We start from the raw sequence: 14,406 nt of genomic DNA on the forward strand, positions 1-14,406 counted from the left end.
ATTGTTATCTGGTTTGTGTGGTTGCATTGCATATTTTCTAAATAATAAGTCTTTTTAATTCACCCAGAACCTGGGGTCCTCCCAGTTAGTACTGATATATATTGCTGACAAAGGTCCAAAGATTACCCCAGCTAATTTCCTCAACATCTGAAGTATTACTGACAGTTGGTGGAAAACCCCAGTCCCCGGACCTATTCTTTGGGTAACACTGGAATGTGGAGTTGGAAGAAGGATTATAAATTAACACGGCCTTTATGGCCAGATAAACAGTGTTTGGAGGTAGGGCTGAGCATAACTCCCTCTCGACTACTGATGCTCACTTAGAAGGGTCTCCTTCACCCCTACGTTACAGTTATAAAGGAAACATGGATTGGAGAACAAAGTCACTTTCACATCTATAAGAAAAATATGCACTAGAAATGTGTGCCCATCAGAAAACAATCCATTTTGCTTTGCAATGGATTAGACTGAACCTTAGTTGCACTACTGTGAAAGTTTAGTGAACATGAAATGTTGTTCTTACTGGGACCTAAGTGCATTTCAGTTTAGTTAGATCCAACCCCATATTCATATAAAGTAAACAGAAAACGTATATCTCTGGCTGTATGCCAGGGAAAGAAAGGAAAATAATAAACCTCAAACAAGGGCTAGAATAAGCAGCCAAATCTTCAACTCCCTGTTTTCTGAAGCATTCTGAACATGCCTGTGTTCCTTTTCCAAAGCAGGTTAGGGAAGGGATAGCAGTGCATATGCTGGGAAGATACATGAGTCGTAACTCGTAACCAAAGGCGTGGGGTGGGACATCCAGGTTACTGTCCATTTTGGACAAACAACTACTTACTTCCACCGGATGTATCCACACATACTGTTATATCCTTATGCTGTAACAACAGCCTTTTCCGACCACTGATGAAGACTTGTTGTCGAAACGCGATTGGTCTCATTTTATCAATTTATCTCTTGTAATGGGCTTGCTATGGTATCCCTCCCATTTGTTTACTTGGAGGTGTTGAAAATTTCATTTGTATTTGTATGTGTATTGAATATGTATGACATCTCCATATACTCGTTCCATTGGTTGGGATTTATAGTTCTATAGCCTAGTACACATTGGTCACATCAGCTCTTTTACCCATTTGCCGCATGAGCTTTTGATTTTATCTTAGGGCTCTGCACACAGACCACAGCACATCTGTCTGTCTGCGGGACTGACTAGATTTTACCCATCTCTCCCATTTTTTATCCAACTTTTCTAGTTTGTTTCTAATAAAACCTTTGCTATTGCATGACCATTGCTTTTTTTCCCTAGACATTTGTGTCCTGCCATTTTCAGTTTAGGGTTACACCTTTGTGTCTTCATCGGAATATTTTCCAGAAAACATTTCAGATGCTGTATTTTTCCACTGAAAATTTTCTGCAACATATACATATACATGTGTTTCACTATAATGTTTAAACCAAAATGTGCTGAGTAAAGTAAATGGCATGTGGTGGTTCAATAGTTAAGATGTTCACTCTGGTGACTGCATGATCGGCCGGTCGGCAGTTCAAGGCAGAGTGCTACATAATGGAGTGAGCTCCCATCACTAGTCCCAGCTTCTGTCAACCTAGCAGTTCAAAAGCATGTAAGAGTGCAAGTTGATAAATAGGTACCACTTTGGTGGGAAGTTACCAGTGTTCTGTGCAGTCATGCTGGTCTTTGACAATGCTGGTTCTTTGGCTTGGTAACGCAGATGAGCATCACCCCCTACAGTTGGACACAACTAGACGATCTGGTCAAGGTAAAACCTTTACCTTTACCTTTAAGGTAACACTATTTAGAACACTGGGAAATTTTACAGGAAAACAGTATGCAGCTGTACTTTCCCCCAGAAAACCCATACTACTGGTTGTAGCACTTTCTGCCAGCTGTCTTAAGATACCTACTTCAGTCAATCTAGGAATTTTTATGCAGCAATATTAATTTTGCCATTAAGAAAAAGTAATCTAGGCATTTCTCAGGCTGGGTGCTGAAATAAAGTGACAACATGTTCTGCTGAGCATCAGAGAAAGTTCCTTCTTTCTCTCTAGAAGATGAAATGCAAGAAAGAGAAGCACTTTCAGGTGCCATTTCACCCAGAATAAAACAGCTATCCATCATTACTCCAGGCAGACAGCTTCCAGATCACTTAAATATAATTTTTGTCCTCTTCCAGAACAGAACTAAAAGAGTACACTAATTTGAAGCAAAACAGTAAAGTGTTAACAAAAAAAATCTGCATAGTCTTGAGAGTCTGATGAACAACTGGCAAGCCCATAGAAACATGAGGAAAAGAAAACTCACCAGAAGGTCACACAATAGCTTCACCTTCCAAACAAGCTGCATGTCTCAGTTTGAAATCTTGCATTTCCAAATTTACATAGTCTCTCAACAGAGAAAGCTATGTTGCACATAGGAAGTAGGATTACTGGAAGGCAACCCTATACCATCTTGTCAGAGTGTCAAATCATGGGGGCTATAATTAGCAGGGGAGATGCCTTAACAGAGCAGAGGCACTGCATTAGGCACAAAAATAAAAGGAGGAATAGAGCTGGGAAGCCTTTGAAGCATTTACATTGGGAGGCAGCAAAGCCAGAGGAAGAGATAAAACAACCTGATGCCCCAGGAAAGGACAGGAAAGTGATCCAGAAAAAGATACCTATCAGGAACCAAATGTCTGCTTTCACAAAGGGGTCATGGAAAGTGACAATGCAAAAGTTATACCTGTGGTTGAAATCTAGCAAGGAAAACACCATTCAGCTTGCCAAAGGTAAGCTCTGACTACAATATGCCCCAAGTGATGAACCTTCAACTTTTTTCACAGTCAATGTTACACAATCTTTTAAACTGGAAACACAAGGTAGTGTACCTGGGACTGTCTGCATCTAAAGCCTGCACTCAACTACTGATCTATAGCCTGCACCTAATCACTATGTGCTATTATGTCACCAGACTAGAATTCCCACTGTCACACTTAACCAGAAATATGTGGGATGGGTGGATAGAGAAGACAGAGAAGATAGCATCAGTTCTATTTTTCTGTTCACAAATTCCACCGTAGTTCTAGTTTCCAAATAAGTATGTGAGGATGTGAGGAAAGAAGTGCAAGCAAAGCAGTACAAAGGCAACAGGCTCCTATGTTTCCACATTCAGCAACTACTGAACTATATGTAACTATTTCTCTTACCAAGACAGCAATGTTAAAATTAATGGGATTAAACTTTGACTGAAGATGGGGAGTATGTATGAGGTATGCAAAGGCCCTATGCTTACTATTATTACACAAATTTAACAACACTCTGTACACTCACCCAGTGCAGTGATGGATACTGTAGAGCCATTATGCCGCTCCCCAATCATCTGCCACTCCCCATCCAGCCTACGAGTCCACTCTGTGATACGACACTCGTAATGGCCCTCATCTGCCTTGAGGCTGTTGAAGATTTCTAGTGTGAAGGACCCAGGCCGTATTTGCTCCATTTGGATCCCACCGTAGCTACTGCGCTCAGCGTATGAGGGCCCAGGGCGAAGGGTGCCATCCCGGTCAAGCTGCACAATATCACTGCGACGGTTCTGCTTATCCACAAGCTGCCAAGTGACAGAGAGTCTGTTCTGGGGTCTAAACCCTGTGCGGACAGTGCAGCCAAACCGAAGGCTCTCGCCTTCTAGAACACTTGTAGCATTGTTGGATACCTCCACTGAAATATTGGTCTCTGCAGTAAAGGAGTGAACATGTGGTTACAGGCAAGGCTGCCAAGGCCAATTCACACATAAATCCTGCTGGTCACTCTTTCACATTCCCAAACATGCCCAGGCTTGGGGGTTATGTAGGGAATAAAGCATATAATCTGGCAGTAAATGGATACAATCAGTAAGTAATTTCTCTGATTCTAAAAAGGATTTTAGCCGAGGCTAAATATTTAAACTACCAGTAGTTTTGTGGCTGCTAGATTGTTGACTAGAACCAGCTGAAGGACATCCCTCCCAATTACGGTCCAGTTATGGTTGGACATAATTCAGTTTTGGTTGCTGTTTATGTTGAGGTCCTAAAGTACCAGGTATCTTGGTTAAAAAAATTTCTGAAATGCATATATTTAAAACACTATATTTTTCTACCGAAAGCTTTCCACTTTTACATTTAGTTAGCAGTACTTAAGAGTCAAACAGGCTAAACCAATTATACTGAATAAGAACAGCAGAAAGAAAATTCCACTGAACTCTTTTCTGGAAAATACCCAGCACTGTCATTTCTCTGTAAAAACACATATTTGAATCTGATTGTATATTGAGTTCCTCTTCTGAGACCCTTCTCAAAGTGTCCCATCCTTTGGAGGTGTGGGAGACAATAGAGACAAGGCCTCCTCATTTATGGCATCCTAAGGGCGAGAGTTCACACAGCACTTAAGTGTTTTTGATGTTTGACCAAGCCCTGTCTTTTCTAAGATCTTGCTCAATACTGTATGAGTTGGGCCACCTCTATATCACTCTGCCATTTTAACCTGTTTTTTAAATTTTTGTTCTTATCATTTTAATTACCATACCAGTTGGAGCCTGAGAGGACTGTATACATGAACTTCCTCTCTCCTAAAAATCTATTTTAGAAAGCAGGACGGATCATATTGCTGTCAGTTTATGGCATGGCAACATACAGCATATTTTCAAAATATGAGAACTAGGATGCAAATTTTGCATAACATTCTATTTTCAGCTACTGTTTTGCTCAATGAATATATATTTTATGCTAGTTCAAATAATAATTATTAATTGCCTTTTAAGAAACAGTTTTGTAAAGACAGAGCAAGGCAATGTAGAAATGAACTGAAGGGCTGACTTGGTGATTAAAACAAATTCAAGCCCTGTGAATCTGGAAGGGTTTAGCTTGCAACAGGTAAGAAAGGACAGAACAGTTTTTTTATTGCATTTAGGCATGGAAAAGAGCAACATTCAATCCAACCAAGGCAATGTTCAGTTATACAGTTGAACTTCTGGGAGATCTTTGCATTCTGTGCCCAAAATCTCTCAAGTCAGAGGTAGGAAACTCTGGCCCTCCAGAAGGGCGACTAAAATGGTGAAGGGTCTGGAAACCATGCCCTATGAGGAAAGACTTAGGGAGCTGGGGATGTTTAGCCTGGAGAAGAGAAGGTTAAGAGGTGACATGATAGCCCTGTTTAAATATTTGAAGGGATGTCATGTTGAGTAGGGAGCGAGCTTGTTTTCTGCAGCTCCAGAGACTAGAACACGGAACAATGGATGCAAGCTGCAGGAAAAGAGATTCCACTCCAACATTAGGAGGAACTTCCTGACAGTAAGGGCTGTTCGACAGTGGAACAAACTCCCTCGGAGTGTAGTGGTGTCTCCTTCCTTAGAGGTCTTCAAACAGAGGCTGGATGGCCATCTGTCGGGGATGCTTTGATTTAGATTTCCTGCATGGCAGGAGGTTGGACTGGATGGCCCTTGCAGTCTCTTCCAACTCTATGATTCTAAGCCCCACACAGAGTAGCCAATGTGTTAAAGGAGCTACACTCCAAAATATCTGGAGGGCCAAAAAGTCCTCACTCCTGTCCATAAGGATTGCTTCCTCTCAGAAGAGCTCTTTGTCACTGCTGAATATCCCTACAACTGGAGAGTTAATGAGGAGTGACTGGAACCAACTGCTTAGTCTATTCAGCTGCTGTGATTCTTAGAATATAGTATTGTTTCCAACTGGAAAAATCTGAAAAAGCTCTTTTATCGTTATTATTATAACTCTCTAGCCAATATGGCCATTTAGCTTCTCATAAATCTAAATTCTAGGCAGGGGGCTGTAATTTTGTGATAGCTCCAGCTCCCAACAAGGGAATAAATTTACCAGGTTCTTTTGGAAGGATCAATGAATCAAATAATGTATCAGAAACCATTTAGTATTTTACACTGCTCTTTGTAACTTTATTTTCCCTTAGGAAAAACAAATATTGAAACTGTGGATAGCAGAAAATTAATGGTTGTGCTATTTGCTTGTTCAAATTTTCTGTATTTCAAACCAGACCAAATTCCATCTTTTGTAACCTAATTCTTATTTTGCATTCTTGCTATTGTTTGCATTTCTTCTGAAAGTTACTTCCCTTCACCCTGCTCTCAATCAGGCCCTGGTAGGATTTTATTTAGTTTATTATTATTTTTAGGTCTGCACTTTTAACATCTAACTCTGTTTTTGTCCCTGTGCATGATGGAGTAGCATGACAAAAAACTTTTGTTGCCTCTAAAGTGATTTTGACAGGGTGATGGCAACAGGAATGGAGAGCTGTGTTCTTCCTGTTACTGCCTCAAATCAGCTGGTCTCTAGCACACATACTCTTCTGCTACTTTTTTCAAATTTAGCAGGATTCTTCTTGTCAGAAGGATCTAATTTTTTTTTTGCCTTCCAAGATTATTCAATAAAAAAAGACGTATAAAGTTACAGAAAGTCATTCCCATCCCTCTTGAAGTATGGAGCACTTTATCTTGTTGTATTAAAATGGCTTGTATTTTTTTTTTTTTAGCATTAACTACCACCCATTTGTGTGATGCTGACTGATCTGGTAAAAACTGCTTTGAGCTTTTGGAGTGAAGTGGCTCAGAAATTTGAGCAGTCTGAAGTTTGTTTGCAGACTGTGTTTAAGAACAGCCAAGGAGCAAACAGACCCATATGCTTCTTGTCTCACATTGACCCCATGCCCCAAGATGCCAGCACTTCCCCAGACATAATCAAGAGAAGCTCAGGAGATCTCTGCTTACTGAGAGGCAGGACTGTGATGGGTGTATTCTTTGGCCGTTTGCTCTCTCCATCAATAAATTCACCGGTTGTTGTCTTCAAGCGCTCTGTGACCCGGCAGTTGTACTTGCCACTGTCCTCCAAGCGGAGTCGGTAGATTTTTAAGATATAGACACTGTCACTCTCTTTGGCCACTTTCAGCTGTCCCAGAGCTTCACGTTGGGCAAACTCGTTGTTAAGGACTGGCACTGCATTGGCTCCAAAAGTGGCAATCAGGGAACTGTTGAAGGCCCAAGATATGGAAAAGTATCTCTTTGCAACATTTTGTACCTCCAGAATGCACCTGAATTCCACTGGCTCTCCCACTGTGTACGTCCTCTTCTCTGTCTCTAGCCGGACGTTGATGTCCATATCTAAGAGGAACAGAACATACGCACACATATATATATACACACAGACATACCAAAAGAAACTATCACAGCACTGAACACACAAGAAAATCCTATTGAGAACTTGGACAAGGGAACCCTTTGCTGATAATTTGCTTAGTGCAAATTAATCTGGCATAGTTACTTATTAAATTAATAGTTCCCTGCAGGAGAGGTAGAAGGGTGGGAATAATGTTTCAGTATCAGATGCACATTGCCATTTTCAAATATCATTCCATCTTGGCTTTATATATTTTGATTAAATATTTTGAAGTGTGTAACAACGTAATAAAAGCTTTTTAAAAATTAATAATGCACTTATTCTAGAAGTCCTGACTTAAAATGTCAGTAGTGTCCAATATGATTTTATCCACTGATAGCGTCATAAAAATAAAGTATTCTCTCTATATATACACACACACACATACATTATACAAATCCCAGTAAATCCTACCAAAACTAGAGTGAGTAACAACTGAAATGCCAAAAAGAGGACAGCACCATTCAAAAAGGGAAACAACATAAGACAAAACAAAACAAGGTGGAACACTTATTAGTAAGCCACTAAAAGTAATTGATGCAACCTTAATTTTAGGAAAAACAGGGCATTAAATGTTCAATGTATTTAAATGCTAACTGAGCAGAAAGTCATAAAATAATGCTTTATTTACTGGAAAATCCCACTCCAGCCACCATACCCAGAAGCTATGATCTGTTGCAGGGACAAAATACATACACAAACATGTTCAATTCTTACACTGCATCTCGTCCAAATATTTACTTTTAATTTCAAAAGAAAAAAAATGAGTTATACTTATTTTAAACATCCTGTAGGATTAAAAGGATACCCTTTGTAATTGTTAGAACATATGATTCAGCCTTTAAATATATTCCTTTACCCATCCAAAACCAGATTCATACTTCCTCAGAGTTTGTACACTTGTACTGCCAAATTAGTTATTTCCATTAGATTCTTCCCCCAATAAATTACATTTGCTTTTTAAACTCCAGTACAACCAAAAGTTCTCAAACAGCAATCTCACATAACTATTTTAGTGTCAAGAGAATTTTATTCTGCGATGATGCAACTCATGACTATTCTAAATATATCAGTGGCTTTTTTAACAAGTTACTTTTCACGTTTATTTTCATTTTTACAGTAATTGGCACCTAAAATATCTAGGTCAGCCTCTGGTGGTATTCAAATATGTTAAGACTACAACTCCTATCACCCAAGCCAGACCAGCCAGTCTATGGGGATGGTGGAAATTATAGTTTACATACACTATAGGGCACCAGCCCAAAAAACAATTAATCAGAATGTGCTTTAGGGGTAGACAATTGCAATATGGATAAATAAAGTAAGACACCGTGGATTGTACAAGAAATCCTACAATTTAAAAAAACCACTTGCTAAACATGGAGTGAATATAGTGACAAAATTAAATCACACTGGTACAAATACTATTAACTGAACGATAACCAAGATGAGCACAAATACAAGAAAAATGGAACTAGTGATGGGAGCTCACTCCATCTCGCTGTGCTTGGGTCTCAAGCTGCCGACCTTGCAATCATCAGAGTCAGCATCTTAACCATTGAGCTACCACGTCCCATATACAACATACTAGTTACATTCTGTTTATACGGTTCTTACTTTATTTATCTATATTGCAGCTGTGTGCCCATCAAGTACTTTTTGTTTGGATTTTTGGAATTCTAGTCCAACACATCTGGATGCACCAGGCTGAGGAGTAGTTTGTGTAGGTCATGCCCATCTAGGGTATTAGTAACCACATACATGTCCTTTGGGAACAAAACTGTTAAACCACTGCTGACAGCACTCTGTAATAACTTTACAAAAGGCTCTGAAAGACTTCTAACAATATTTAGGAAGAAAAAATAATGTACAAATGGAGTGTCTCATTATCAATTCCTTTTCAAAGTAAAAATCAGAGAAGAGCCTGAATTCCAAGTTAATAGGGGAAAAGAGAAAGCTAGTGGCAGACCAGACACAGACAGAATGTAAGGGTAAGTGAAAGCAAAGAAATGAAAGAATGGAAGCAAAATGAGAAGGGGAAGAAGAAAGGGAATTTAAAAAGACAGGACTGTGGAGACCAATAGTGTTGAAATGATACAGTTGAAATAACCAATCAAAACATGTCCTTAAAAAAAATAATTTTAGACTACAGTGGTACCCCGGGATACGAATGCGCCGCCTTACGAAATTTCCGGGTTACGAAAAAAATCCTATTAAAAAAACTGTTCCGCGTTACGAAAGTTTTTTCGGGTTACGAAAAAACTTTTGGTGCTTTTTGGCGCTATTTCGCACCAAATCGCGGCTTTTCCCCATTAGCGCCTATGGCAATTCGGCTTGCGAAAGCCTTTCGGGTTACGAAAGCGGCAGCGGAACGAATTAATTTCGTAACCCGGGGGACCACTGTATGTACTCCATTTGTGCCTATGTACACACAGATGTTCGTGTGTACATAGTTATTTTGGATTTTTTTCCTCACTGTAACCAAGTACAGTGGCACCTGATATCTGCTGGGGCTTGGTTCCAGGACCTCCTGTGGATACCAAAATCCATGGATGCTCTAGTCCCATTAAAAACAATGGCATAGTAAAAGAAAATCAAGATTTGCTTATTTGAATTTTTTTTCCTTGAATATTTTCAAGCTGTGGCTAGCTGAATCCATAGATACAAAGATATGTGGATATGGAGAGTGGACTGTACACTTGGGGATAAAGAAGGGGGTGAAATGCCTTATTAGCCATTGGGATAGAGGGCCAGTACTTTTTTTTACTCATACAAAAAGGCTCTCATCAACAGATTTGCAAATACCTTTCCAAGGAAGAAGGATGAATAGCCACATATAAATATGGCTGAATAAACTCAAGCCAAGTGGCCTAATTCTTGAAATTCTACAAACAGTTAAGGCCTCAGATGAATTTTGCAATGGAGAGAGAAGTTTTATTGCAGAAAAACTTGCCATGATAACCATTTATGAAAGCTTATGCAACAACTTCTTTTGCACAGTTTCAAAGATGCTCCAAGATCCTTTTGCATACTGATATTCCAGACTAACACAGCTACAGTATGTCTTTGAATCCTAACCCCATGATAATCAGTGTTAGAGATAACTTTGACACTTTCTTCTTTGTCCCCCTCTGCACAAAAATAAGCAAAGCCACAGAGAATATTAAATCTGTGAAAGTTGAGAAAAAGAAAGCTTGTCATACTAACCAGTTCCTTCCACATAGACCATGGTGCCCTCTGAGCGCTTGCGGGTCATTGCATACCAAGTGTCGTCAGGGTCCTGAATCCACTCAGCTGCTTCACAGTAAAACTCGCCCCCATCGGAAGACTGCAGATTGTAGATTGTAAGCTTGGACAGGGTCTCGCCTATTTTATCCAAGCGGATATCTCCACTGGCATGTCGTTGAGTGTAGTCACTTCCTGCACGCAGCACAAAATCACGACTGAGGGAGATCACCTCCACAGCTGGCTCATCTCCTTTCTTTCGGTACCAGGAAATAGAAATGTGGCTATGCTGTGCAGTATTTTTAGATACCTCACACTTCAACTCCAGAGAGTCATGCTGTACTTTGTTCAGAGTCTGGGCTTCTGAAGTCACTCTCAGGGAGTCAGGAATAACTGTAAGAGAGAAGAAAGTTGAACAAAAGAAAAGAGAGTAACAATGGTGCTACTGTTGTTAAAGGCAACCTCTGAGTAGAGCCAAAAAAAAAAAAAAAAAGTATCAAGTCACTTTTAAACTTGAAACCGGCTTCTCCAATAGTATTATCCAGCACTTGCCATTACCCACATCTCCTGACAGCTTACCTCACTCTTAGAAGCCTAAACTTGCCTTCTGCATTCTAGTAATGGAGAAGACTGTAATTATTTGCCATGCTGGCTGAAGGTGACAGTCCAAAACATTGGACGGGGGGGGGGGGGGGTCAGGTTGGGCAAGTATGCCCTACACTGTATAGATTACTTCTATCTTTGATACTGCACAACTGACAGATTCCACTATTTCTTAGAGATTTCCTTCAGGCAATTAAGCTTTATTTTTTGTTTCTTCACACCATCTTCCCAGGTTTTTGACATTTACATTTTCTTAGCTAGAATTTTGCTTTGTTTCTTTAATCTTTCTCCCCAAAAGGCATCACATTGAATTTCTCCTTTAAAAAAATAATAAAAAAGGTTATGTCCTTCTATAATTTACCAATGCCCACAAGCAAAACCAAGGTGTCAACATTCATAGGAAAAGCATATATTGCGAGAACAGCAACTACGGCAGTAAACACATACTTATGCAAATTAAGCAACTGTCTTTAGAAGCAGTATGTAAGCACCTTTGCAGATGCTGTGGTTTGCATGCAGGGACTTTGTAGTCTCTGCTAATTTCTCATACGCTACCCAGCTGATATTCCTTAGCAAACAAATCTAATGCCTGGTGTGTGTGTGTGTGTGTGTGTGTGAACAGTTTCAAGTATTTATTTATTTTTATTTTATTAATTTAAGTACTGCCTTTCCTCTCCAATAATGAGGCTCAAGGTGGCTTCCAATACTAAAAACATATTATCACAATGTAAAAACATCAATAAAAAGTAGAAATATGAAATATATAAACAACTTAAAAGACCAACAATTTATAAAATTAAAGCCTTGAAAATTTATTAAAGGACTCTACACATATTGCTGAATATGTCAGTGCTGAATATGAATAGTGATTTACTCCTATAGCAAAAGATGGTCAGAGATATGGGAAGGGCAAGTTTTCACTATTATTTTTCCATGAGCAGGAAAACAAAAAATGTATTGTTTCATAAAATGTATGTATAATGCTGGGAGTAAATACAATGGTAGTGAAATGTGCCATTTCAGACTTATATTCTCCATCTCATCCCAAAATATCTATTGCCAATAACTCATTTGCCACACCAGCTCTGCAATATCTATTTCCCATAGTAAGGCTTCCATCTGCCATTTGCTTTCCACTGGGGAGGAAACAAAGGTATCACTAGATGTGCCTAACATTAGGAAAGCACTTAAAAATAGAGGCAAAATCTAGACAGACCAATAACTTACATATTCATGTAGTGTAGGAATGATGAACACATTGTCCTCCAGATGATGTCAGACTGCAGTTTGGATCATTCCCTGCAATTGGTTATGGTGAGCAGGGCTGATGTCAGTGGCAGTCCAACATCTTCCGGATGTACCACTATTGTAGTGAATGAAAAATAAATTCCACAGTCCTTTCCACTCCTACCTTTAGACTGAGTATCTACTCCAAATGGAAATGCTAAGGTAAAAGAAAGGAACAAAGAACTCTCCACTGATATATCCATTCAGTCCAACACTAGGTAAGAAATTAATTTCAATCAGCTAATCAGGATGCTTCACTTGCCCCTCTTATACACAGAGCAGAACATCATATAACAAGATGTATTAGGTGGGGAACAAAGAACAATGGACAACTTTTTATTGGGCACTTGTTCAGTAAAACTAGACCTACTTCATGCAACCACCATTGCTTCAACTTCATGGCTTCCCTTTGTTTTCAAAGCATGCAGGTAATGATGCAAAGGGCTCAGGACTTAAAGAATTCAGCAGGTGACCATCATGTTTTATTTCTGTTTTAACAGCTGAACCTGAACACTACCTCTGCATGCTGTTCAACATTTAGTTTAGCCTTTACTGTGGTTTATTGTATCTGTGTATTCACACAGACAATGAGCAAGTGAGCAATGGACTGTGGCTGTGGCTTAAGCAGAATCAGCTCCAAAGCAAACCCAGAAGCCTTAGGACTAGTTTTGCTAGCAGCATCAAGAAGTGCTTGTTCTTCACTGTATAAAATCATTTCAAACTCTTCTGGGACGCATATACTCCAATGGGGAAGGGGGCGGGGCAGAGAGATGACTTTTTTAAAAAAGAGAAAAGGTTGTGGAATGTCAGAGTTACAGACTTCTCCAATAACATGAAAATGAGCAACACTGAGAAAAATAATTGGTACAATGCAAGATTTTTATATAAAATGCATAAAGGGGGTTGGAAGCTTGTAGAGAAAGGACAGAAAGGTGTCAAAGGCTCACTAGGGAAGATAAGGTCTGTATTAACATGAAGTCATGAATGGAAAAGTTTTATGTTCTGCACATCAACTATTTCAACTTGCATTTGGCAGACAATCACTTGTACCTATCAACCAAAGATTGCATCAGAAAGAGCAACTCTCCCAATAAACACAGTGTACCTCTCTTCTATGACAGCCACATATTTGCAGCATAACTCGAGAGCTAAGGCCTATGCAACATAACACATTCCATTTTTACTGTGTGGACTACCAGGGAGTAAGGATGGACTAAAACGAATTAAAAGTACTGTACAGAAACAGTTTTCCTGACACCTTCCTTCTCTGTATCTTGGGACAAAAGAAATCCAGGTCAAAAACCATCCAGGAGTGGTCAAGGAAAATATTACGTACCGTATTTTCCGGCATATAAGATGACTGGGCGTATAAGACAACCCCCAACTTTTCCAGTTAAAATATAGGGTTTGGGATATACTTGCTGTATAAGACCCTCTTCCAATGCACACCAAATAAAAATTTTAAAAACATCAGATTTGATTTCAATATGATAATTTTAATTCTAATGGTTATGACATGCAGGTACTTAGCAGGAAAACATGTTCTATACAAAGCCTGCTTGGACTGGCCAACTCTCCCTGCCTGCCCAGCCCTCACTGTCTCCAAGACTATCAGAGCGGTAGTGCAAACACAGCTCGTTTTTCCATACCCCGGGCGTCCCGGACACCTGCAGCTTGCTCCGCCCTTCACTTACACCTTCCTGGTAAGGCGCCGCTTCACCTCGTCATCAGGACCGCATTAAGTCACTTCTTTCCACAAATCCTTTTCTTCTACCCTACTTGTACAGTGCCACCCTTGCTGCTTTCATACGGTTGCCACATATGGTGGAGATGTGGCCATGGCCGTTTTTGAATTCCCCCCACCGTATGCGGCGACCGCAGATTCTCCAGTCCAGCTCAGAAGTTTCAGCGCCTGCCCTATAAGACGACACCCAGAATATAAGACGACCCCTGACTTTTGAGATTTTCCTGGTTTAAAAAGTAGTCTTGTATGCCAGAAAATATAGTATTTTGTATTCATGGATCATTTAGCAAACATTACTCATGTGTGAAAATATAGGTATATATATATTAT

At 39.7% G+C, this 14,406-nt stretch overlaps 1 protein-coding gene across 5 annotated transcripts in view; it reads right to left on the bottom strand.

The window, feature by feature from the left end:
* Nucleotides 1–14,406, bottom strand: part of LOC149319712 (immunoglobulin superfamily member 3-like) — a 187,546-nt gene that overhangs the window by 74,350 nt on the left and 98,790 nt on the right. For 3 of the 5 annotated variants that reach the window (XM_089512236.1, XM_089512232.1, XM_089512235.1), the window contains exons 4-7: nucleotides 10,425–10,835; nucleotides 7,632–7,652; nucleotides 6,773–7,162; nucleotides 3,331–3,732 (exon numbers count right to left, since the gene is read on the bottom strand). In XM_089512236.1, coding sequence (XP_089368362.1) covers nucleotides 3,331–3,732; nucleotides 6,773–7,162; nucleotides 7,632–7,652; nucleotides 10,425–10,835 — 1,224 coding nt within the window. The remainder of the gene's footprint in view (nucleotides 1–3,330; nucleotides 3,733–6,772; nucleotides 7,163–7,631; nucleotides 7,653–10,424; nucleotides 10,836–14,406) is intronic. The other 2 variants (XM_089512233.1, XM_089512234.1) reach the window with 2 other exon arrangements.

The sequence above is a fragment of the Sceloporus occidentalis genome, unplaced genomic scaffold (assembly GCF_023333645.1).
Source record: "Sceloporus occidentalis isolate IW3139 unplaced genomic scaffold, rSceOcc1.0.p SCAF_2, whole genome shotgun sequence".
NCBI lineage: Eukaryota > Metazoa > Chordata > Lepidosauria > Squamata > Phrynosomatidae > Sceloporus > Sceloporus occidentalis.